The following is a 27,853-nucleotide window of genomic DNA, read 5'->3' as shown; positions in this document are numbered from 1 at the left end:
GTTGCCGTTCGTTTGCTTTGTTTGCTTTGTCGTTCGTTCCGCGCTTTCGCTTGCAGTTCATTCAAGGTAACGGCAATGAGCAAGGTAACACTAATGAGCAAGGTAACGACACATTTTTTCGTGCATGCAGCCTGTTAAATCGAATTATAAGACGTTATCACGTCAAAAATTATTGCTTGAGCTTAATGAAGACTTATCGCATTTCCATTCTGTATCCGCAATAATTATTTATTTCATGAATTACTTTCCACTTTCAAATACACAAGTCTTTTTATATTTTATTGATATAATTTTTTTTTCTGTTTTTTTTTTTTTTAAATTCGTAATATACAATGCAACCAATATACACTATAATACAATCATATTAAAATATTTCAAATACAAAACTATTTATTTCTCAGCAACGCTCATGCACTCACAAATCGGACTCTACGCCACTATCTATATAATCCTTCAGCAAAAGACCGCAACGCAAAGGCAGCAGGCGACACCAATTGTTGATATGCAAAAGACTGCTGGGTATTGTGGTTTCATTGACGTTGGAGCGGTGCGCCTCAACTATATGCTTGGCAACCTCTTTTGGATCTAAAAGTCCAAGCATAGAAGGAAATTTAACTTTCGGCCGCTTGCAGAGACCAGTATTGGTCATATAAGGATAAACTATGGTGAGTTTGATCTAAGATGAAAATATGATATATGTATATATGTAAGTATCAAATATGCACATTTAGAAAATGTTTCTCTTAAGTCTGCTATTAATTCCATTTGAAAATTTACAAAATCTTTGTAGGGTCCATCGCGTATTTCCTCATGCAACGCCTCCATCATGCCACGCACCGCATACTTTGTAGCACAGTATGGAACTAAATTGGTCAGCCCTACGATTCCGGCTATCGAAGAAATACAGATAATATGTCCACGACCTTGTTGCTTCATTTGCGGCAAAAATGCCTCGAGTGTCCAGAAATGTGATAATACATTTATATCGAATACGCGCTTTATCTCCTCTACTGTATGTTGCTCCAGCGGATGTGTGGGCATGATACCAACATTGTTTACCAGCACAGAAACACGTCCAACTTCGGCTTCAACTTTGGCGGCTAACTTTAAGACCGCATCGCGATCGGAAACGTCACAACTACAAGAAGAATAGGGCGATGAATGGGAGGAAATGGTTTATTAGCTGGCGAAAAATTTGCGTAGTAACGATGATATAACGTCGTGCACTTACGTATACGCATAGACCGAGTTTTGCATAAGTCGTTTAGCTTTTTTCAAAGTCTCTTCATTGTTCTTCTCATTGATATCTACACAGACTACTATGCTGCCCCAGGCAGTGTAGTGCAAGGCCAATTCGCGACCAATACCATGCCCTGCGCCTGTTATCTGCGGGAGTATACGCATGTACATACATACATATGCATGTAGAAGGCAATTATTTTAAATTTTTTATTATTTTACTATATACTCGTATAGCATTCTCACCAATATAATTTCGCCACTTATATCTTTAAGTTTTTTATTCATCATCTTTTCAAAAAGGCGATGCAACAATTCTAAGAGAATTTTAATAAACACCACAAAGAATTCGCTAACGTCCTGCGCTATGTCCATGATGCGTTTCGATACTTTGTTTGTGCTGAAAAAAATTAAAAAGAAAAAAATTAATTAAAATGAATAACAACAATTTACATGACTTCAACTATCAGTTAAATATGCTAGTATTTAAGTATCATATTAGTATGCAGATATACTACACTTCGCAAAAAAAAAGTTTACCGAAATTTTCGCTGGTGTATTTATCAAATAATATTCGTAAATTATAAATAATAAATTATAAATAATATTAATTTTAATTTTAATAAATTATAAATTATAAATAATATTAATAGTAATAAAAATCCTTACTGATTTAACAGTTACAAGCAAAAGACCAGATATCACACTTATACAGGGTCCCTCACTCTAAGAGTAATCAATTAAGTTTGGAAAATTACTTTTATTCAATTCAAAGTAAAAAATGTGTTAAATAATACAAAATTAAGAATCAATTTACTTTTGCTCGATATGACCACTTTTGCTTTGACTATGGCCTTGAGACGGTCCAGCAACGAATCACAAACTGCCCGAATGTGACTTGCAGGTATTTTGGCCCAATCGCGGATAATGGCTTTTTTCAGGTGAATCTTTTATTTCGGTTCTTGCTCTCCAAATGGCCCAAAGAGAATAATCCATCGAATTCGCGTCTGATGAATTTTATTGTGTGGTTGTTATGAAAATGTTTTTTAGGCTTTCTTGGTTCGCTCGAGCTTTTTGAGACGGTGCGGAGTCCTGTTGAAACGTTCATGGTTTGCCACCGAAATGTTAGACTGCCCACGGTTTCAAAACAACCTCCAGAATACGTTCCCGCTAATATTTCGCATTTACCTTGACAACAGGCTCGCTTAAAAGGATTGGAGAGTGCCCATCTGCGGTTATAGTGGCTCCAACGATTACCTGTGACGGGTGCTGGCTCCTGGTGGCCAATCGATGGCTCAAATTCTCGTATGAACGGTCGGTTAAATAAATCCTATGGTTTTGGGAGTTTACGAATTGCTTTATTTGAAAATTTTCTCGTCAGAAAACACAATGTTCGGAAATTGACCACTTTCGGCAAAACGAAGCAACTCGTTCGCTCTCTCAAGTCTGACTTGTTGCTGCTTTGGTGTGAGATCATGCGCCTTTTGGGTGATGTAAGGCTTGACATTGAGATCATTTTTCAGTATGCGGCGGATGCTATAGTCAGATATTTTCAGTTCTTTCGCCATCTGATTGGCGCTTCGTCGGGGATTTCGCTCAAATCACTTCTTCACTTTTTGGACCACCTCCTTAACGTTTCGCGATGCTACCAGTATAATTGCAACGAGTAATGGTGCGATAAACAAAAATTTTATTTACTTTAAGGTGCTCGAGCTCACGAAAAACCGCTGGTTGTGATTTTCCAGCCAAATATTATATAATGCAATCACACTATTACGTTTGAAATATATTACTGATTTTCTTTTTTCACGTTTACTCTCGGCAAAATACTTTCGCGCACTTGAAAACTCTGTACTGTCATTTAGCCAACTAACAGACAGCTGATGCACGAGCGGTCTGAAGTAGGTTATACCTCGAGCGCCTAGCTCTGTAAACAAAAAACTAAAAGAAACATATCTGATTGTGGGTGGCGTGGGAATAATAATAAAAATCACAAAATTCGCATATGTTATTCAGTCGTGGTCTTCGAAAACTAGAATTATATTCAAATATTTTGAATTAAAATGTGAAAGAAAGTTAGTAAAAGAACTCTGGAGGAGGAGACGAAAACTCTTAGGTTTATAAGTTTTTGAGGATTTGATTTGTAGAGCTTCGCTTGAAATCAGCGCGAGCTCTCACGCGAATTTAGCTGATTAATATGAGAAACACATAGAATTTAATATTTATAACCGTTTTCGATTCTTAATGGCTTAGCGAGTGGCGAATAGATGAAGCAACTGGCATATAAATCTACTCTGGAAAAGAGCTGCCGAAACTCATAAAAGTAGTCAAAAAAAAAAGAAAAAAAAAATTAATACTCTCCGTAGTTTTAAAAAACTGGGAATTGGCAGGAGCACTACTTGCGAAATTATTCATGTGTACTCCAGCTACTACTCTGACCTATGTTGCGCTACCACTACTGACATAGCCGTTACTTGAGAAGTGTTCGTTTTTTGGTTTGTTAGATGTATTTTGTATTCGTTTTTGCGGTGCTACACTGAAAATATGTTGTTGTTGTTGAGGTGGTTGAGGATTTCTATGAAAATAATCCTAATTAGCGACCAGCGCCATTTTACTACCACTGTTCTCGTGTGATGTCTTGTGTTTTTTTTTGTTTTTTTGAGTCAGATCCATCCAAGGATTTCCCTAGGTTTTTCAGTGTTTTCAAAATTTGCAATCCTTTGTTGTTGTAGAATTATGACTCGTCTACCTAGTAAAATCCGTGAAAATGGAAAAAGGTTCAAAGCCATTGAATCATCGGCGAGTGAAAATAAAGATTTCTTTTGTCTGTCTGTACTTTCGTGTTTTAAAAGAGAGCCTTTGTTTGGAGTAAATAAATACTAATCACTTAATGTATTTTTGGAAATATCCAGCTAGTTAGTATCTACACATTGTTGCTGCTTGCTTAAAAAATATTATATTCGAATACAACCAAACGCAACACCACAAGAAATCTCCCTACGATAATGGATAGAAGACTTTGGAGGTAAACCACACGTTGTTGCCCTGATAGAAGCAAAACTCGTCAGAAGGAAGGTAACGGTAAATTTAGGCAACACTACTCTAAGCAGACAGGTCTGCAGAGGCACACCTCAAAGTTCGTGTCCTCTCCTCTGGATTTTGGCGGTAAACTCGCTATTGCTGACCCTGGAGAGAGGGGGTTGCCACGTCACTGCATACGCAGATGACCTAGCAATTGCTGTTAAAGCCAGATATCCTAACACTCTCATTGACATTCTGCGCTCTAACATGGCCACGCTTAGTGGCTCAGTTGGACTGATAATAGGGGACTCGCTATAAGTCTCACAAAAACTGAAATAATTCTCTTCACAAAGAAACATAGGCTTCCTATAATCTCCTCGCTGGTTTTGAAAGCTGTGGAGATTCCTTTGAGAGAGAATGTCAAGTACTTAGGCTTAAATATGAGATAGGAAACTCACATGGAAACCTAATATTGAGGAAAGAGTAAAAAAGGCCAACGTTGCATTATATACTTGCAAAAGAGCGGTCGGTATTAAATAGGGGTTAACACCTCGCGTTACTCATTGGCTATATACTTCGGTAGTTAGACTAATCTTAATATATGGAATACTTGTATGGTGGCCATCTACTCTAAAGGCGAGTTACGCTAAAATCATGAGTAAGGTCCAAAGAACAGCTCTTTTATGCATCTCTGGTGCTTTAAGGACTACCCCAAACAAAGCGCTAGAGGTGCTAATCAATTTGCCTGCACTAAGTCTCATAGGGGAAATCGTGGCCGCCGCCTCGGCGCTTAGACTCAAAAGTATGGCGCTATGGAAAGAACGGCGGTTTGGCCACGCCCGTATTTTGCACACTCTGAACAGTCACAAACAAGAAATAGACTATTCTACTCCTAGACTTACTTCGACAAGCTCTTCAAGACAAGTATACCGTCAAGAAGGGAGTGCCAGACATCAAGGCCATGGAGAAGGGGGGAACTAAATTTTTATACAGACGGTTCCAAGCTAGACGATAAAGTTGGCTATGGAGTATTTTCGAAAGAATTAGGACTGGAACTATCCGTTCGACTACCAGACTACTATCAGATAGAGGTTCTAGCCATAAAAGAAGTGGCTACATACCTAAATACGAGTATGCATGCCGTAACAAAAACGACTATAAATATATTCTCGGATAGCCAAGCAGCCATTAAATCAATGAATGCGGCTATACTAAGATCAAAGGTTGCACAGAAATGCCGAGCAGCCCTAAATGATATTAGCGTCGTATACAAGATCAGCCTTATTTGGGTTCCGGGACACAGAGATATTGAGAGAAACTGTAGAGCTGATGAGCTAGCCAAAAAAGGTACTGCTCTTCAACTGTTCCGTGATAAAAGTACCTTTGGCCATGAGTAAATTAATAATAAAAAATAAATGGGAAGATGAAGATACATGCGTATCAGCCAGGCTACTATGGCCGGAAATAAACAAGAAAATGACAAAGAAATTGCTTAGTCTCTCAAGAGAAGATATCTCGAAGGTCGTGGCTTATGACACCGGCCACTGGCTGTTCGGAAGGCATTCCTTGAGAGTAGGAGTATTCTCACATGAATACTGTAGAAGCTGTAGAGATGAGGAGGAGGAAGAAACAGTAGAGCAGTTCCTTTGCAATTGTCCAGCTTTAGCTAAAATCAGAGCAGGTTGTCTAGGTAAACACTTTTTCAATTCTCTTACAGAACTATCTGGTACAGCGGCTATTAGAAAAAAACTTTTTCTATCATTTGATCTTTCATGCTACGGTTTCGAACTTGGGCACTCCCGAATGGTAGTCACGTACCACCCCATTTGGCTACAGCAGCCTGAAATGATTTATTGGAATCAACAATATATGTATAAGTACATATGTATGTTATTAAGGAGAGCAAGGATTTTTAGGCTATGAGAACTTACGAGCAAGTGACCACTACAGATCGATACTATTGGACTATGGTAACAAAATTCTTTGGGTATTTATAAAAATTAGTTTCTTTTTAAAAGTTATAGCCGTTTATAGCTGAGGGATTGCAATGTATTTTTCTATTCCAATGGATGCACTTAAAAATAGTTACTCATACGATCGGTAGACCCAAAAATGAAGGTGAAAGTACAGAAGGGAATGTAATAGAAACTATAAAAGCTAGCTGACTTTGCAAAATAATTATAGGGGTTTTTTATTCTACATCAGTTCTGTATAGAAGAATTTGTTAAATTTACATCTATGATGTGCTCGTATGTATGTACCTTGACTTCAACCCTAACCATTTTTACTCTGATGAACTTTTTTCACTGCATAGTTTTGTCATTATTCAATATTAGTTCAATAAACTAAAAGTAGTTAAGAAAGTGCATACAGAGGTGTGTGTGCGTATATGCGTATATAATTGACGCTTATACCCTTTTAGGGTGCTTGATCGAGCGCTCAGAAAAATAGTATATGATTTCCTATAAATTATAAGAATTTATTAAGCGTGAAATAGTTAATGAAAACACGCACTTGGAAGTGGGGAAAATGCATGTGCGAAATATCCTCAGGAACAGCTTTAAATGTTGTAAGCGAAAGGGCTTATCGGAATCTATAGAAAAGAGGGTTCTCACCGCCATGTGTAGCCACGCTAATCAAATGAGTTCGTTGAAATAAACTAAAGAAAGGAATATTACAAAATGTAGTAAAAATTATGAGGCAGAATCTTATGGTTTCCGAGAAAAAGTTGAGTGTACTTTCATGCGACGATGTAAAGATTTCGTCGTGCTATAAATACGACAAAATGGCTAAAGTAGTAAGAAAACCAGCAAACTATGCATAAGTTGGAATGGTGAAAGAATTGAGATTTTGTGGAAGCAACCAATTTTTATGGGTTGAAATAAAATTAAAAAATACTATTTTTGGTATGGGCTCTTCTAATCAGACGTTATAAAAGGAAATACGCGTTTAAATAAATTCTCTATAGAAATGAAAAATATTAAGTATTTAATAAGGCGTTATTTGAACATTCAGCTAATAGTTCTAAAAAGTATTTGTGTATGCAGATGTTCCGTATTCCCTAATATTAGTTCGTAACCACTTTTTTGACTGTGGCTTTGCGTACAACAACACACCGAAACGACCACTCATATAAACATTCAAGCACGTCATCTGCTCTTTTAGACCATGGACATTTTTATCATTCTACTTTTTTCCTGCAACATGAAATTTATTATTTCTTGCAATATATCAGCATCTCTTTTTAGCTTAGTTCTTCCAATAACTATATATCTTGAAATATTTTAAGTTCCCTTCATAGCACACTTCCTCTAATGTCTAGGGCGGTTAGTCCTTGATCGTCATACAAAATCACTCCTCCCTTGTTATTTCGTTGCTTACCAAGTATATCATTGAAATGTGATTGATGAATAACTCAAATACTGTATCGTCATTAATTCAATTATTTCCAACTGCAATTAGGAAATTTTACTTCAACCGCCTGCCTTCGTGTACAAGACGCCCATTTTCTTTTTATTGATGATGTTTTAATGAGAAGTTATTTCATGGCGCCACTATGTGATACTAAAACCATTTTTTTATAGCGATTGACACAAGAAGAAAAGTTTAGAAATTCCTTTACCTTGAAAGGGGCAGGGAGCCAAAAGGTAAGCAAAAACGGTGATTTTTCATTTATTATGAATGAAATGTATAACCTGATACGAAAAACCCTATATAATTTAGTTATTAACGTATGTACTTAAATGATGTACCAAAAGTAGAGGACATGGTTTCTTCTTTCAAAAAAGTTAATACTCGTGTTGACACTGTTCGCACCTGAATTTATATGAATTTTCAAATATTATTAGAAAAACTTGGAAAACTAATTTTATTGCTTGACTTTAAATTCAATCAAATAAACACAAAAATATAAAAAATATGTGCCTCGCAATTTATTTTATATAATGCAACCAACATTTGCTCTGTCGAACTCCGCAGTTAGCTATGGAATTCACGTGCCCCATTTATTATCCCAATTTAACGAAACATTTTTGACTTTTTTCCACATACGATTTTGAGAATTTTCTTCCATAGAGAGCATATGTTTCGAAGAAAATGCGCAACACCGTCAGTAGAGAAAATTGTCAAAAGTCAACTAGATTTTTGAGCGACTTTAAACTTTCACTTCATTATATCGGGTGAGTTTTAAGGGCTCAAGAACTTAAAATGATAATACAAAAAAGGAATCTAGTTGAAGCGACCTTTTTTTGTTGTAATTTGGTAGATAATTTCATGGCATTTGAATGTGATACCCAGCATATGTCCATCGCGTTATCGCATTACATCGTATACGAGTCACATGGTCCATTAGATCAGTTCAATTTTTGAATACTTTTCCTAATAAATCCGGTCGTATGGTGCCAATGGTGGCCTGATTATTGCAATAAATCGATTGTTAAGCGCGCTGTATGGTAATCATGTCATCGTTGTTTAGCTGATTAATTTTTGGAAACAAAAATTTAGTTAGAAAGGCTCGATAGCGCCGCTTCTCGGCAGACAATGGCAAGCCTCCGAGTGTATTTCTGTCATGAAAAAACTCCTCATAAAGAACCGTCTGCCATTCGAAGCCAGCTAAACTGTAGGCCCCTCCAGTTATGGTATAGAAAAATATCAAGACGCTCACCACAACAAGGAGGAGGAGCTCGGCCAAACTCTCAAGAGGAGTAAGCGCCATTATATACGTTCTGTCAAAAAAGTACTGGGTATTGTTCAATAAAACGCAAAATAGTTTTTTAATCACCAAAATTTATTTTTTCGCCTTCAAAATAGGCTCCATTCGAAGCAATACACATATGCCAGCGATTAGTCCAGTCATTAAAGCAACTTTTAAACGCGTTTGAAGAGATATTCTTCAGCTCGTTCAGCGAATTCTCCTTAATGGCCTCCATCGATTCAAAACGGCGTCCGCGGAGTGACAATTTAAGTTTTGGGAAAAGGAATCCGGTGGTTATTCGATTATATTTGACGAGTTGTTGGTCAAAAAAGTGTTCACAATATGAGCCTTATAAGCCGGTACGTTATCATGGTGCAAGATCCATGAGATTTCTTTCCACAAATTGAGCCGTTTCCTAATCACATTATCTCTCAAACGTTGCATAACTTCCAAATAATATTCTTTATTTACCGTAGAACCATTTGGAATGAATCCCGAGTGCACAACGCCATGATAATCAAAGAAAACGAATAGCATGACTTTCACTTTTGACCGACTTTGACGTGGTTTTTTTAGGTTTCGGCTTATGTGGATAGCGCCATTCAGCCGCCTGTTGACTGGTTTGCATGTCAAACTCATATACCCATGTCTTATCACCTGTTATGATGCGTTGGATAAATGTTTCGACCAAATTCACTTGCTCAAGTATGTTTTCAGACCTCTTCTTTCGATGAATTTTTTTAAAGAAATTCAACTCTTTTGGAACGAGTCGAGCAGCCACGCGTCTCATGCCCAATTGATGGTGTAAAATGTTGCGAATTGATTCGTGAGACACGCTAAGGTCACGAGCTACATCCCTCAAACTTAAATGATGGTTTTCTAGCACCATTTCCTTGACTTTGTCGACGTTTTCATTCGTTGATGACGTTGATGGGCGACCAGCTCGAGGCCAATATTCCACGACTTCTCGGGCCTCTGCAAAAGCCTTTTTGATAAAGCACACTCGCCATAGGCTTTCTGCAACATTTTCAATGATTCAAAACACAAAATATAAGACAATTTCTTTGTTCGATATTTTTATCCATAGGGAAAATCGCAGAGCACACCTGCGGTTGACTGATATAATTAAATGCCAAAAACAAGCTAATTGACAGATCACGCTCAAACTCTGTGACACTATAGAGGACAGTTGTACAAACATTCCAGCAAAAAAAAAAAAATAGATATACGTGTAACGCGCGCTTTTTAAATGAACAATTCCCGAAATTGAAGGGTAGAAAATGCAATATAGTATAATACATCAATAAACAATTTCAAACTTATTATTTCATTAAATTTGTGGACTCACAAAAAGAATAAATTAATAAAAAAGGCAACACAGACAGCAGATCATGTAAAACGGCAATAGCGACTCCGCCCAACCACCACTACATAATTTAAGCAGTCAGAGACGCGTTCATTAGTGCGCCTCAGAAAATACAAGTAATGTAGATTCTTATTCATGCTAGTATTAAAGGAAACCACTCTGCAGACCTTGTAGCTAAGAATGTAGCTAGGACACCTACCTTAACGTATCACCCTTCGACAAGCAAGCAACAAATTTCCAGTCTTATTATGCAAAAGGCACTAAGAAAACACAAGCAAATGGAAAACATACAAACATAATTTTTTTTTTTTTTCATAGCGTTACAACGCGGAGTGCGTCAAAGCTGCCTTCAAAATGCTCCTCCAAAGCGATCTATCTTGAGCTGTTGCTTCGTAGTTACGTATTCCCAGATTCTTAAGATCGTGTTCCACTGCGTTTATCCAACGGTTTCTCGATCTGCCTTTGGCCTTCACGCCCATTAGCTTCCCTGTCAAGGCTTTCTTCACGGTACAGTCAACAGGCATACGGATCACATGACCTAGCCATCTTATGCGCTGCGCTTTAACAAAACGCATAGCTGTCTCGTTCTGAGTTAGATCGTTCAGTTCCGAGTTCAATCGGATTCTATAGGCACCATCATCCATTCTTATTGGGCCAAAGATCTTTCTTAAAATTTTTCTTTCCATGCGAGCAATCGGAGCACATACAAACATCATTACACGGACATAAACCCACGCATAACGCTTACACACTCACTGTCGGGTAAAAGTCCCTCTAAATGCTTTGTGATGACACCGCTTCTATCACACACATTCGTACACTCTGACCAATCCTTCACACAATAGCCCACAACTCTGATGAAATTATTAAGCGAACCTTCAGAAAAAAGTATTATGAATGCATACAGTTTCTAAAAACAGTGAAGAACTTACAGTAAGAAACTTCCATTTATATTATATTATATAACACCTACCACATATGTACATATATTTTGTACCTATGTAGCTTTAATTACAAGGCGGCTGAAGGCCTCTTAGCCAGTGGTGCGTTTATGTATTTATAAATTTAAAATAATTTTTTTTTGTTATATAAGTTATAAATAAATAAATAAGGCAACACAACAAATATTTTTGTTTTCTTTGATTTATGAAATGGATGGATAAAGATATTGTATTTTTACATATAGTTAATTTAAAAATGAAAAAAAAAAACAGAAAGGACACAATGAAATCTGTATAAAAACCACACCAAAAAAACACCAAAACAAATGAGTGTATGTGCATATGTGAATAGTATGCCTTGGAAAATTAAGTAAACATTTGTTATAATTGCCGGTAATTGACACAATTCAGCCAGGCTAGGCATTGCATGTCATGCCACTGTTGGCCACAATAAAAGCTCGCATTCCTTCGTCTCTTTGCCCACTTGACAAATCTGGCACTTGTTTCCAACAAGAGGGTGGAAAATATGTTTACGAAACGTAAGCAAACGCAATGGTGAGCAGAGTAGAAGTGGAATGACAACAACGCCCCATTGACATACACACACAAATAAACACGCTAGTACGTATGGCCGCAGTGATGTTGCAACAAGTGCAATTTGCTTTTCGTGGCAAATAACCATTCGTATAGGCAATTGCCCGTTGCGTATTTAGTAAATCATTTCTTTATTGGTTTCAAATTTAATCAACCTATTAAGAGATATGTAAATTTATAACAATTAACATTGTTTTAATAGGCTGCCAATTATTTGATTGTTTTTGTTTTAATAAAATGCATTTTGATTACAAAAGTCATAAATTGTTAATTTAATGAGTGAATTTGTATGCGACACTTGCGGAAAATGCGAATTACAAAATACAGGCAGTGAGTGAGTGGCGTGGAAATCGAAAGTGTGTTAAGTACTTAGCTAAGTTTTAAGACAATACTCGTATGCACTCTCAAGTTCAGGCTAAGTTTGTGGGACAAATTCGATATTAAGTGTATTTACACGTATAATTTATTTGGATTTTATGAGTGGCTCGGTACTAAGTGGTAATAAATATGTATATGTATGTATGTGTGTATGTGTATGTATGCGTTTTGCGAAATAAATGCAAAATACGCGTGATAGTAATTTCAATTACCAAATATGGTGGATACAAAGTGTGAGTGCTACAGATACCGCCTAAGCATATTAACCATTCACGAGAGGTATGCGTAATAGGGTAAATTTTAAAGCCGCTAGTTTTGGCCATAAAAAATATACTGAAAATACACACAACTTGGCGGTAAGATGCTAAATATTTATGCTTGCCTCATAATAAAATTTGAAGTAGGTATATCTTTTGCTCAAATATGAACGAGACGTTATCAATAAAACGGTCCGTGAATGACATATGGCAAAAATAAATTTTTTGTTTTTTGGTAGGACTGTTATAAGCTTACATGTCAAATTTCAGCGTGATATGTCACATAGTTTGTTTTCTGTGCTACTGTAAACAAGTCAAGTAAAAAATGTAAAAAATGTGTTGATCAACAAAAACCCACCAATTCGAAAGATTTATGGAAGGTGGTAAAAGAGGCATGGGAAGGAATCCCAATTAAGCGTTGTCAGGATCTCATCGACTCAATGCCACGAAGGTGCGAAGCAGTGTTAAGAAATCGAGGATATACCACGAAGTATTAATATCTTTAAATAGTTTTGAAGAGCTTTAAGACCATTTAGTGTTAAAAGTTTAGAGAAACTAAGTATTATACAAAACACTCCTATTTTTATGTGGAAGCAATTTTTTATATATCTTTACCTGAATTAAATTTTAAGTTTATGTATACGTTTAATTGAAATGTTTTTACTACGAATAGATGTATATAGCTCATGTGATTAATGTTACGCCAAGAGTTTTGAAATAAAACCATTTTATTCTAAAAAAATGAACTTTGAACATTTTTCATATCGGCACTGCTATTATTTTGTGGACAGCTGTATATGTGTACATATATAGATAGAAGTTGAAACAGAATTTTTAAATGGTTGGCAACTCTATTTGAAGATATATGTTCTTAAATAGTCCTGGCAGAAGTGAACTTACATATTTAAATCTTTTTAACCCTTTGCACTCGAGGCCATTTCCGCGCGGACTAACCAGCAACCCGAAGCATTTCGTAGTAAATTTCTTACCTCTAACTTAAATGATTACACACATAAAACCTTTATATTTTAATTAATATTTCACTTATCTTTACATCTTTATGAATATAATTTCCTAAACATTAGTCTTTTTAATTTTTCTTTGTATGATATAATATTTGATGTGCCGAGAGGCATGCCCATCGAATTTCAGCACCAAACAAAGTGATGAGCGAGAGTCACCTCACGAGTGCAAAGGGTTAATAATTCATATAGGCCTTCTGACATACTAACGCTTTCCTAAATTTCCGAATCTTAGCTAAACTAAATATATAAATTTATTGTTACCTTTCATCCGACATATCACCAAGTTGTGCATATACATATTTAATATGTATGATACATAAATATATAATTGACGCGTACACCTTTTATTTTTGGGTGTTTGGCCGAGCTCCTCCTCCTATTTGTGGTGTGCGTTTTGATGTTGTTCCACAAATGGAAGGACCTACAGTTTCAAGCCGCCTCCGAACGGCAGATATTTTTTATGAGGAGCTTTTTTATGTCAGAAATACACTCGGAGGTTTGCCATTGCCTGCCGAGGGACGACCGCTAGTAGAAAACACTTTTTCTTCATTTTGGTCTTTCACCGACATTCGAACCTACGTTCTTCTACGTACTTAATGTAAATTATCTCTAAAACAGCCTTATAACTATAAATATCAAGCAGAATGCATTAGTAGCCAGAACTGCTTGTTCTGGTATTGGTTATTTATATTTATTACTCTTGCAAATAAATACTTCTATTTAGGTGGCAATCCCTTTGTAAAAATATGTTTGGCATTTTAATTAATGAAATTACATTTAAATTTTTCAGATAACTCCTTTTATTTGATTCACACCAAACTTCATACAAACACTCCCCAAACTGCGCCAAAGCATTTCTGTACATTTTATCAAAATCGGTTCAGTGGTTTCGGCGTCCATAGAGAACACACAAACATAACATTATAATTCCTCTTTTACATAAATATATTTCAAATGCCCCAAACTTTATAAAAACACTGTGTTTGGCCTTATCTTAGAGTTGTCTAAGTATTTACGAATCAAGATGGCAACCACCTCCAAACTCTAACCAAACCTATAACAAAAGAATTTCGTTTTTGATTCATCTAGCAGACACTCAAAATATACGCCGGGTACACGAAGTTCGGTTCCCCCGAACTTAGCCAATTTTCGCATTTTCATGCGGTGGACGTCGGAAGAGAGTATCTCAAAGCGATGCGATTGAGGGCAAATCACCCGAAACGAAGCGAGCGGTTTATAATATCTGCATATTTTTCATTATACCGCATACGGACCACAGTCATATTTAAATTACTCTCTCGTTTTAAAACAACTAAGCGCATTTATAATAAGATTAAATATTAAAAACTCAATTGTTGTTTACTTACTGTATGACTTCGCGCTCGATCATCTTGCTTGTGTTTTATTGCTAGTTTTTCGCTGCTTAGCCAATTTGTTTCTCCTTCAAAATCATACAAATATGAATTACTATATTCATATGTATGTATGTATGTATATCAATCACAAATATAACGTTAAGTGTGACCAGCAAAGGTGTGCACTCACACGTGCTTAATGTTTATATGGCTTCGTCTAATCGATGTCTACCTACGCGCACTCCACACACATATTTACATATGCACATATGTATGTATACCCATGCAAACAAATATTTTATATTTTCAACCGGCAAATGAATGGTGCTTTTACCGCAAGCACGTTCACTTTCGTTTGCACAAGTAGACAAAGAACCATTCACGAGCATCTCGTATGCGCTGCATAGACAGAGGCACGACAGACCTGTCAGCAATTATTGCGTTTTGTTATTGCTAAAGTTGTCCGACTAGCACGATTATGCTCTAATGCAGGAATGTTGGGCAAAGAAACTAACGTCATTTGCGAATGGTTAGATTGTAGTTTGCACAAACAAATACCACTTCAATTGCGCATCCGATTTTATGAGTTGCAGGTAGTGACTACATAGACGAGCTAAAACACGTTGAAGCATTCGTCGTGCATTACAGCACTCACTTCCCGCAACTTGTTGAATACCATACAGTGCCTAGTGATCGGTTTCTATGTTGCTCAGTGATGTGGCAAAAAAAAAAACAAAATAACTTCTGTGGCTAGTGTTGACGCAACAACTGGATTTGCCGACATGTTAATTGCATATGTTGTAAGTAAACGCCGCGGCGACTGCGTGCAATTGCGGTTTTTATTTAGCGATTTTTTTAATTTCGAGAAAAATAGGTAGATGGTGGAAAAATGCGTTCATTTCAATGCAAAAATCTATTTTCGGCTATTTTGCTTATAAGTTAATCCAAGTTAATCCAGTAATGGTTGTCAGAGCTTTTGCTATTACTAAATACACAGTACTATTGCAGTGGGAACCGGTATTGGCCAGTGGGGTCGAAACCCACACTGCGCAGAAATACCAAAATGATAGCAAATATTTTTTTAATAGTAGTCACCCTTCAGCGGGTAGTGACAAACTTCGGGTGTATTTCTGCCATGAAAACGCTTATCATGTATGTAAATCAACTGTCAGTTAAAGGCAGCATAAATCCGTAGGCTCCTCTATTTGTAGAACAATTTCCAGACGCATATATATATATATATGGATATATACATAGGCACATATAAGGGCATCGGTTTCAAATCGAGTAACAGAAGGAACACTAGAGAAGTAGCGAATTATTATATATAGAAAAAAAACAACTCAAAACACCCTACTTAGTTGATATGACCGTCTAACGATTTGTGACCTGATTAGTAGTGTTGTAAATTAAAAAAAATATTATTATATATGGGCCGCCGAAATAACTGATTTTTTCCGATTTCAATGACAAAGTGATCTGGTGTTTTGTTGTTGCTTCGCTTGTTTGTTCACATTTTTGAGAATACGCCCATCTGTCTAAGTTATTAGTATTATTAGGTTCAGCGCCACTGTAGAGAAGCTATCTAGCCTTGGAAAGAAATATATGGTATACGAGTCTTTTCTGAATTTTTTTTTTAGTTTTATTTTATTTTCCCGGCAGAAATGTTTGTTTACAGCGAATTTCGCGGATACAGTCGAAAACTGGTCCACCGTTGAAAATGGAAAACCTAAACAATTCTGTGGTGAAATTATCCCAAATAAATGTGCATTATTTTTCCATCGAGTGCGGTGGGTTAGTGAATTACATATGAGGTCTGCCTATTAAACCCATATAACCAGACTAACCCGCCAGTATAATTTCTATTATATCTCTTTGGCCTAATTTTTTTGTCTGCTAAAAAGTAATTTTTTGACATTTTAACCGATTATTTCTCTAAATTGATACATAATGAAGGAAATTTACTTCAGTTTACATAATCGCCAACATTCTGGAGACAAAATCTTATCGACTGGAGTTATTTACAATAGAAATAAGAATTTTCACAAAAAAATTGAAATATCGGAAATATCGTCGAATTAGATGCATTTTCGCTGAATCTATAAAAGCACCGTATGTAACAATAAAAAAAAGCCCAAATGTAACAATAATACACACAATTCCTTTGATTGCTTTAAGGCAGCTTTCCATTGCGTGAAACGAGGGAGCTTAAGGTAACTATTATATCAATGTTGGTAATTTATACGACTCTAAAAAGTGGCAAAAACTCAATGAAAAGCATCTTAGGCATTCTTAATAACTTCTCCAAGTTTTTTGATACATAGAAAGTGTCTGACGATGGTGCGGTGCTTGCTTCAGAAAATGTATATATTTTTGCAATTCGGGCCTCGTAAATAGCCTGAACAATGAAATATATGATCTCCAATTGATCAAACGCTTGGTGACACAATTAACATCAAGTGGACATATGTAGAATTAGCTTTGCTCCCAATTATAAACGGATCCTCTAATAAGTTCAACAAGAACTTTTCATTTGTTTTGGGCTTATCTAAGTTTCTACAAACATCGATCGGGTACCAAATAAATTTATATGTACTATATAATACAACTTCAAATAAAATAAAACCGATTGACTTTTGTACTAAATTTAGATTTCGAATATTCACCCATTTGAAAACGCGCTGTTATGAAAAAAAACACGCTAACTTAAGCCACATTTTAGATTGCAACACATTAGCAGCAGCCAACAGTCGCGCCATTTGAAGGCATTAATAAGTTATCGCAGCAACAACATTCGCGACAACTTAAAAATACGTCCATACATATGTATGTATTTAGTTAATATACATATGTATGTATGTGCAAAGCCTATGCTGAAATGCGGAAGTGGAAGTGCCAATTTTGTGAATGGTGCACGCAGGCGTTGCTGCAAATGTGGGCCTTTTACTGGTTTCCCCAATGGGTAACAAAACCACAAGCAGACAGCCAGGTAGACAGCCGAAACGCCTAGCCGACACTTGTGAATCTATGTACATTTGTAGGTATGCGTGCACGTTAGTTAGTATGCATTCCAAACAAAACAGAGTATAATGTTTTAATTTCAATTTTGCGGCACTGGTTTAAATTTGTCTTTTTCTTTTTCTTCTTGTTTTCGGACTGTCAATTCACAATGAGCGCAATAAATCACTGTTGTAGTTTGCTTGCGTTTTTCGTATTAATTTTTTATTTCAAATTCAAAGGTTGTCCTGACTTTTGGACTCACTGAAATTCTACGTGCAACTCTGAGACTCTGTTGATGAAGAATATTCATTTATTTAATCGCGCGGATTCGCAAACTTCATCTGGTATCACTTCAAACTGAACTTGCATCGGCCGTTGTTCGACGCAGACTGTTTTGAGCTACGCTGGTGGGCGCTGGTTAAACTGCAGTTTGAGGCTGGCTTTTGGCAGGCATCGTTTATCGTAAGCTTTTGCAGCGTTTTTCTTCTTCTCATGCGTTACTTTGCTTGCAGCAACTCAAGAAAAGCTGTTGTGGTAAGCTTAGATGGAAAAATACGTATTGTGGAAATTACTAAATAACTTAAATATAACTAGTAAATAGAGATGGTTAGTAATTATTTGTGCAGTCATTTAGTTCCAATCTAAATTACTGTTTTTTTTATGTAGTGATAGAGGTTTTTAAATTTCGTTGCGAAAAGGGCTCAAATTTAATTACTTATCAGTTGAGTAATGTAATAATGATAGAATGAGCCAAAAGTTGTAGTCAAAAATTTATTTTCTTACCTTTAAACTAGAAACACTTAACAAAGCTATCCAATTGCTATCAGGCACGCAGAATTTGCTAGAAAATTTATATTAATAAATGGCGCAAGGTTAAAAGTAGAAGATAGAGCCAAATATTTAGGTGTAGTTGTCGACAAGAAACTAAATTGGAATATGAATGTAGAGTACAGGATAAGGAAACCTACTGCAGCCCTATTTTCATGCAAAAAGGCTATAGAACGCAGGTGTCGTTTTTCTTCGAAGAACACTCACTGGCTGTGTAGAGATAGGAAAGATAAAGAGTGGGTGGTAAGACGGATAAATTAGTTTCAGGTCACTCTTCCACAAATCTCTTGGATTCATTGATGAATCTTAAGAGATCCGGAAGAGGAAGAGTATGAACTTTATCCATACTCAGTACATCGCAACCCAATATCCTAAGTCTGATTCTGGAAAACGCCGGACAACGACAGAGAAAATGCTCTGCAGCTGGCAGCCAACTGCTGACCACAGACGTTGTGCCCTGTGATTACACCCACCAGTACTCTCAGGTCCTTTCTGCTGCTTAAAACTAAGAGAAAGGTCGCTATTTTCCTGTTTGGTTCTTTCACAAAGCACTTGGCTACTCTGCACGAGTTCAACCCAGACCAACGTCCTCTATGGGTATACCTCATGAAGTCGTCAATCCATAGTTGAATCTATGCGGAATTGACACCTAGAAAGGGTTCAGGGCCTAGTGGCATACTTGAGAGCCTTCTTTAGCCAATTTATCAGCTAACTCGTTCCCTGTAATACCACAATGTCAAGGCACCCAAATAAGACTAACTTTGTTGTGTTTTGCAACACTGTTCAGTTTTGTCTTACATTCACCGACTAACTTCCAAGAGCAGCATGGGTTAGCAAGGGCTTTCAGTGCAGCTGGACTGTCACTACAAATTCCAATACTACTACCATGCCACTTTTTCTCAATTAGCCAGTACGCTATATTCAAGATGGCATAGACTTCCGTAAGGAATACCGTGGCCATCTGACCTGTGGCATAGTCGTCGTGTAATTACCATCCAGATTCGCTACCATCACTGGTTTTGGATCCGTCGGTGTAGAAAGTGTGCTGATATAACGTTAATAGGTTCTCTGTACTTAACCATTATGGTATGGGTACTTAAAACAAAAGACATGGACCAAATACTAAGGTTTGAAAGAAAGATACTGCGAACAATATATGGTCCTTCCCGGCGAGATGACGGAACGTATCGGATAAGATACAATCATGAGCTAGACACATTGATACGTAATGGAAACGCAATACGCTTTATAAAAAGTCAACGAATCAGATGGCTGGGGCACATGTACCGAATGCCCAAATGGAGAGCTGCCAATATAGCGTTCCATAGACAACCAATTGGACGGAGATGTCGAGGGAGACCAAACAAACGCTGGGTAGATGAGGTCACAGCCGACCTGCAGAAAATGGGTATCACAAACTGGAAAGGAGTAGTAGAGAATCGATCGGAGTGGAGAACCGTAGTTGTGGAAGCAATGGTCTGCACAAGACTGTAATGCTAATGATGATGATGATGATGTACTTAACCATTGATCTCTATCTGGGAGCAAAACATCATACTTCCTACCGAAGCTAACGATAGGCACCCGATTGTCCACTGGCATCGAGAACAGTGTGCACCACTCCGACAACTGGTGATATATATGTCAGTGGCCAGTGCTTTCTTCATTTCCCCAGATTCTGTTTAACTTGAGCCTGTACGCAGCCTTCATCGCTTCCTTTCGAATTTGAAGATCTAGAGGTTGTAAGTTTAGAATAGCATTAAGGGCATCACCAGATGTCGTACTCATGGCACCTGTGATACCCAAGCACACACTTCTCTGTAGCTCGTTTAGGGGGTTTACTCTAAAATTAACCATTGTAGCCTTCCACCATACTACAGTGGCGTATGTAATATTGGGTCTAATCAGGGTGATGTACAACAACCAGTGTACTATCGCCGGTCTTAGACCCCATGTCTTGCCAAAGGTTCTCTTATACTACCAGAAGGTTTTTAGTGTTAAGCTTACTATCTGGGATTACTCTTAAGTATTTAACCTCAGAAGACAGTTGCAGTGTTTTCCGGAGTTTCGAGAGTTCAGCGTTCCACCAAGGGGCTGTCTTACCCTTTCTTCTCCTAGTATAACCCTCGATTAAAGTTCGCCCCAATGAGTTTATGACTTCTTCAATTGCAGTTATTGTTCGGAGTTTGGGAACATCAAGGATTTCCTCTTTAGTGAGATCCTCATATCGTGTCCACAGACCTAATCCCATGGATTCAGCACATCTTACAACTTCCATATATGTACTCCCTCGGAAGGGGAGGGAGTATGGAATCGCAAGGAAAATAGGCCGAGCCGACGATTGCCTCTACCTCTTTCCCCTCTAATCGATACTTTGTTTTGACTGCAACTAAGTCTTGACAACAGAATTCTCTTAACAAAATGCAATCAACCGCTTTTGGCATAATAATACACGTACGCGGACGGATCTCTTGCTCTTTATAAAGGATAGACCCCCACTTTATATCTCGCAAGCTCTGTATTTGTCCTTTAGAGCCCCACGGTTCTTGAATTAATATTATGTGAGGATAAAAGAGCCGTAGCCGATACGCTAGCTGCAAGTTAATTTGCGTAAATGAAATATTTGATGTCATATGGACAGCCATATTTTCAATCTTACACTTTTCCTATATTTGAATCGTGGACGGTAACTAGTACCAGCCCTTCTTGTATCTAAGTACACACGGTATATCCCGTTTTCTACCAAGTGGTGTCTTTTGACACCTCAATGACTTTACCGTTGTAAACTGTTTTTTTTTTTTTTAACTTTAAAAATATTTCACGGCGGAATTATTCATTCCAATTAGGAGAAAAACTACAGCTGAATGAAAAAAGAGTGTCTAGAGTGAATTACAATACGACGGAATCTTCTACAGCCTTTTGTTAAATAACGAGCTTTTGAGAAAGTAGCAAACGAGTGCCAAGTAAATTATTGCTTGTGTAATAGACCAACTAGAAATATTGAATGACATTATTTTTTAATGCCTATTTTTATAACTCTAATTTTTACAGAGTCATGAAGTATGAAAGTTTGTTAGCTAATTTACATTACAAGGTTTAATTATGTTTGTATGCAATTCATATTTCAGCTTCATGCAATTAGGCAAAAAGCTTCTAGTTCAGAGTAAGCAAAGAAGAGCACATTCATCATTTTGTAAAAAAAAGTTTTCCTTAAGGTAACATGTGTGTATAGTTTACCTAAATTAGTATACTAAAATACTAATAGGGGTAAGGAGCTTTTTCTGAGTTGGTTTCTACTTTTGTTTTGGTATCTGCAATTATTACAAAATGTGTCAAGCCCTGGTGTTCATATATGAATGTAAGTGAATAACTTCAACAGTCAATTTTACTTTTTAATTGACCGTACGTGATCTTTTAATTGTAAAATGCGTGTCAATTAAAAAATTAAAAAGCCATACTCGTCTATGCATTTCTTCGCGGTTATGCTGTTACGCTCACAGAACTTTTTACGTATATATGAGTACAGTATGCAAATTTTTTTATTTCAAAAAACCAGATGCTGATGTCTGGCTCCATACTGGCCTTGCTCAACACTAGCGATGACCAACTTCAATTAGCGTCCCTTTGCGACAGAACACGACTAGCGCTCTTTAAGCCAACCGAGACAACAGTGGTGGCAGCATTCACTTTTCTGCATTATAACCAGTAAACACTTTTGCATCCTCCCTTTTAATGTAATATTTGTATTATCTCCCAACAAACCCAACAGCGCTTAAACTGCCCCATCTCGTGCGAGGTGCTATTTCTGATTCGCTATTTACAAAAAAAAAAAAAAAACAAAAAGGTTAAACAAAAGAAACCTGCCGTTCGGAGGTAGCTTTTGTGGAAGAACTTCAAGAGAGATATGTAACAGAGGTGTACGGGTCATTAAACCTTAACACAAATTCTTAGCATAGATTCTTCTTTATATTATTTACAAGTCTTGGATGCCCATATTTTTTCTCCAACTTGTGTAAAAATAACTTGTTTGGTTGTTTCACTTGCGTCCAAGCAACCCATAAATAAATGTACGATTTGAGTTACGAACATTTAGTGATTTGTGCCTTCTGCCTTGTGCTTTATTTATAGTAATTGAGAGGGCAAAATGGACGGAGAACTAAAACTTGATTTTAATTGACCTATGGGGAGAGACCGAAGAAATTCGTGAAGTCGAGACATGTACCTCTTTTGGGTTACCATTGGGTATGATTGCTTCGCTCATGTTTGAAATGAGATTTGCTTTTATAATGAGCCAAGTTCCAACTGACATTTATTTATTTTACAAAGGCCAAAGGTGGGCGTACCAACTTCAGTGGTAGTGCATGCGTTGAGATCCAAATCAAAAAATTCTTCCGAATAGCTAAAACTTTCATCAGCATTCATCTATTAACTGAATTGTACCACATAAACTCCCTTTAAATTATATTATTAATCTTTTTATTGATTCTTATACTAGCTCCAGAACTGAGTTCATATCGTAAGTCATACAGTAATTACATCCGGTCCAAGTAAAATCATAAAACTTTGCAACACTGCTGACGATAATTGAAATTTCATAAGCTTAGCAATGAAATATTTACTACTTAGGATCTTGCACAAATAGAGACCTCAAAGAATTTTAATTATTCGAAAATTAAAAAAAAAAACTATCAAAAAGGTAAGTATTGTTAAAAAAAGGTTAAAATTATTTAGTTTGAGCAACCCGTTACATATACTCTACACTCTAGTACTCGAAAATATGCTTCAATTTCATATAATTGATTTAATGTTTTATTTGATATAAGGCGGCGAGCCCGAAAAAACAATTGGTACGACGAGGAATGTCATGCTGCCGCAGAAAGAAAGGATGCCGCCTATAGAGCCACGCTGCGATCGGGCGCAACGCGAGCCATGTGGGATCGCTATAGAGAGCTGAAAAAGGAAGAGAGACGTATTATCCGAAAGAAGAAACGAGAGGCCGAAATACGTGAGTGCGAAGAGCTTGAGATGCTGGCCAACAGGAACAACGCCCGAAAATTCTACCAGAAAGTTCGGCGGCTTACAGAAGGTTTCAAGACCGGGGCGTTTTCCTGTAAGAACAAAGACGGCGAACTGGTGACTGACGTACAGAGCAATCTTAAATTATGGAGGGAACACTTCTCGAACCTATTAAATAGTGACAGCTGCGCATGCCACAATGAATGTGAAGATCCCGATACCCCAATCGTTGACGACGGAATTGATGTTCCGCTACCCGACCATGACGAGGTGAGAATAGCGATAACGCGGTTAAAGAATAACAAAGCCGCGGGCGCCGACGGGCTGTCGTCTGAGCTATTCAAACATGACGGCGAGGAGATAGTAAGGTGCATGCATCAGCTTCTATGGTCGAATGAAAGCATGCCTGCCGATTGGAGTTTAAGTGTGCTCTGCCCAATCCATAAGAAGGGCGATCCTGTAATCTGTGCCAATTACCGCGGGATTAGTCTTCTAAATATCGCCTATAAGGTTCTAGCGAGCGTATTGTGTGAAAGGCTGAAGCCCACCATTAACCAAGTGATTGGACCTCATCAGTGTGGGTTTAGACCTGGAAAGTCTACCATCGACCAAATATTCACAATACGCCAAAACTTGGAAAATACCTATGAGAGGAAAATCGACACACACCATCTTTTCGTCGACTTCAAAGCTGCATTCGACAGTACGAAAAGGAGTTACCTGTATGCCGCGATGTCTGAATATGGTATCCCCACAAAACTAATACGGCTTTGCAAGATGACGTTGCTCAACACCAGCAGCGCCGTCAGAATTGGGAAGGACCTCTCCGAGTCGTTTGATACCAAACGAGGTTTCAGACATGGTGAGTCGCTGTCGTGTGACTTCTTTAACCTGATGTTGGAGTGCATCGTACGAGCCGCAGAACTTAATCGCTTAGGCACCATTTTTTATAAGAGCGTACAATTGTTGGCATATGCCTATGATTTGACATCATCGGCCTTAACAACCGCGCTGTTGGTTCTGCCTTCTCCAAACTAGATAAAGAGGCAAAGCGAATGGGTCTGGTGGTGAACGAGGACAAAACAAACAGTCGGCGCACTCGTGTATCGGCACCCACGTCACTATTGACAGTTATGATTTCGAGGTTGTAAAGGTCTTCGTATATTTAGGAACCAGCATTAACACCGATAACATTGTGCTACTTTGGGCTAACATTGGACTAAGTAGGCAATTGAGTAGTAAAGTCCTCTCTCGACGAACAAAACTAACACTCTACACGACTTTCATTGCTTAAATGTTTTAGTGCAATATTTAGTTAATTCGGCCAGTTTTTCAAACATTTTAATGTAAAAACACTACTTGCATTTCGTTTACTTTTGATAAAGTCTTACCCGTGTTCGAAAAAAAACTTTAAAATAAATTCTTTCATTATTTTTCACTAATTTCGCTTGCAATCGTTTTAGAATTTACATACATTAATTGGATGCCCTTTACTATTGGTTCGATGGGTTATATTTGTATGCATGTGATTGCTATTGGTTTGGGATCATTTTATTGTTTCTTTCTCTCATATAGAGTTCGTAACTACTACATACATAGATATGTACATGCACGCATTCATGGAAGAGTTGCTGGTACCTCCTTTGTACCCACTCACATTTCCTGTTTACTGAATTGTTGCTTATCGCGACAACTTTTGAACTTTTCAAGGTTAGGAATGTAACAGAATGCAACAATGAAGTGTGTAAAGTTTATGCTGTAGTTCCCGCACTTGATGAAGAGGCCGGCAGAGTCATCTGGAATCACATATAAATACATATTAAACATACATACATATACACAAGTAAGTGCAAGCATTGAGTAAGTAATTACTTAATTATCTAATTAGCCATATTTAAAATTTGGTAACGAGCAAGGTTGGCACGCCTTTGAGTTATATGGGTTATGTATGAATAAGGTGATAAAGTACTGTCTATTCCTAAGACTACATATGTTTTTTTTTTTTGTTTAATTTGATTTATAATGGCCAGGTGTTAACAAATTTCTTTTATTACCCATCCGTCTCCGGTCGCTGGTCTTTTTGCAAATATATTGGTATGAACTTAAACTTCATGGATTCACATTCATTAGCGTTGTGAGCATAAGTGCTTTGAACGCATACACGGCAAGTGTGTTTGAGTAAATGTTTGAGTTTATAATTTTATGTTTATACATATATAGAGTGTCTCACAGAAGTATTCGGGTATCTTATTCTAGTAGTAGAAAGTCCAAAAAAAAAATATTATTTATTTCAGTCCAAAAAAACTTATTTATTATTATAATTTTTTAATATACATCCAGCTTTATATAAACACTTCGATTTCTTTTGAAAGAAATAGTTCAACATTTCAACAAAAAAATTATGAATGTTAACCGCTACAAACATGAACTGACTTGAATTCACATCACGTAAGCATTTGGAGTTCTAAATCGTAATAGGGTTTGCAAAGGAATTTAACATTCATTCTGTTAGAAAAATTCAATGGTTACAGTAGTTTTCATGGAAACTAAAACTAGAAACTACTTTGAAGAAAGAAAATAATATTTAATTTACAAAATGGAGGAAAAACATTAAAAGAGATATCAAACTCCACATTCGCGCTTAATTATCAAATTGTGCAGACGCGTTTTTCAATAGTGATTACAAAGTGCCAACAAAGTGCATTGTAAAAATCAAAACAAAACAAATAAACTCAGCGAAATAGGCGCTTCAACTTGCTAAGTCATACCTGTATTTAGCAACGTATTTTGCTTATCAACCCTAAAATAACGAAATAAATAAAAGGAAACAAAAATACAAAAACACTCGGATAATGCCTGTAGAGCGCTCTCCGCCTCTTTCAAATTTGCATGCATTCAACAATTGTTGAGCTACGCTCAGCTGGAACGATCAATGCACAACGCCAAAAACCAACACAACTACTCCAATCAGCTATACAATAACAACAACGAATACTCCAGTTACAACACTTGTATCTAACACCATAACCGCAATAACAAACTCAGTAATTTCATCAGGAACACCAATAATGTCCACAGGTAATTCAACATTGCAAAGCCAAGCAAATACTGTAAACTTTACGCCAAAGCGCACGCGAAATTCTTCCGTCACAGCATTCGAAGGTGGCAGAACAATTAAAAAACAAAAATCACAAACAAAAATGCAAACAAAGCAAACGCCTCTCACATCATATTGGTTGAGTGACTCAAACCAATTCGCTCATCTCGCTGATACGGATCACTCAGATTGTGACAGTGGGAAAAGTTGACTTTTTAACGCAGAAAAATAGTACACCCAAACCACCCCCCATATATGTATATTCAAAATTTTGAAAATATCAACAATCTTACCAAAGCACTAAATTGCATCAAACATGTAAAATATGAAATGAAGGTTTTAAGTAACAACGAAATAAAAATAGAATCTAGAAGCCATAGATTCAGTAAACTACACATCAATAATAAAATTATTAAAAGAGAAGTCAACGCAATACTATACTTTCATGCCAAAGGAACAAAAGGGGTTTAAGGTAATTTTGCGTAATAGGCACCACTCAACTGATGTAAAAGAAATAGCTCAAGAGCTTAGCGAACATGGCCACGAAGTAGTTTACATCCAAAATATCATGCAATCACGAACTAAAAAGCCTCTTCCAATGTTTTCTATCGAGCTCAAACCAGACGCAAAGAACAAAAATATGTATATATTCTTTAACATCCCTGTTACATTGTAAAATAAGCTTTGAACGACCTCACAAAAAAAAAATTATAACACATTGTAAAAACTGTCAAAAATTTCAATATGCGTTAAATACGCAGAACACAAAACCAGCGAATGTAAATTAAAAATGGACAGCAGTAAAATTAAATACGCTCTTTGCGGAGAAAATCATACCGCAAACTATAAAGGATGCATGGTATAAAGGTCTTTAAAAATCAAGCGTATCCCAGCACTTAAACCAAAAAGCACAACACTAAATGCCGATGAGCTTCCAAAGCAAGCACTAAAAGAAAAAAGCCAAAATCCTCACTTGCAAATGGTAACACCAAATAAGACATTTGCACAGGTAGTAGCCACGAAAACTGACTCTCCGCCGACAA

At 37.0% G+C, this 27,853-nt stretch overlaps 1 protein-coding gene across 4 annotated transcripts; it reads right to left on the bottom strand.

The window, feature by feature from the left end:
• Positions 1 to 105: 105 nt before the first annotated feature.
• Positions 106 to 18,262, bottom strand: LOC129248600 (epidermal retinol dehydrogenase 2). Of its 4 annotated transcripts, none has more exons than XM_054888219.1 (6): positions 18,120 to 18,262; positions 14,882 to 15,101; positions 1,486 to 1,639; positions 1,232 to 1,386; positions 778 to 1,138; positions 107 to 676 (listed from the first exon to the last, which is right to left on the bottom strand). In XM_054888219.1, exons 2-6 carry the CDS (start codon positions 14,902 to 14,904, stop codon positions 416 to 418), a joined length of 954 nt encoding a protein of 317 aa, XP_054744194.1. In that variant the 5' UTR covers positions 14,905 to 15,101; positions 18,120 to 18,262; the 3' UTR covers positions 107 to 415. The 4 variants fall into 4 exon arrangements, with proteins under 4 accessions (XP_054744195.1, XP_054744194.1, XP_054744192.1 ...); XM_054888217.1 differs by having other exon boundaries at positions 14,882 to 15,110; positions 18,132 to 18,262; XM_054888218.1 differs by having other exon boundaries at positions 18,132 to 18,262.
• Between the last annotated feature and the right edge of the window lie 9,591 nt (positions 18,263 to 27,853).

The sequence above is a fragment of the Anastrepha obliqua genome, chromosome 5 (assembly GCF_027943255.1).
Source record: "Anastrepha obliqua isolate idAnaObli1 chromosome 5, idAnaObli1_1.0, whole genome shotgun sequence".
Taxonomy (NCBI): Eukaryota; Metazoa; Arthropoda; class Insecta; order Diptera; family Tephritidae; genus Anastrepha; species Anastrepha obliqua.
This window is presented reverse-complemented; position numbering and strand designations above follow the sequence as displayed.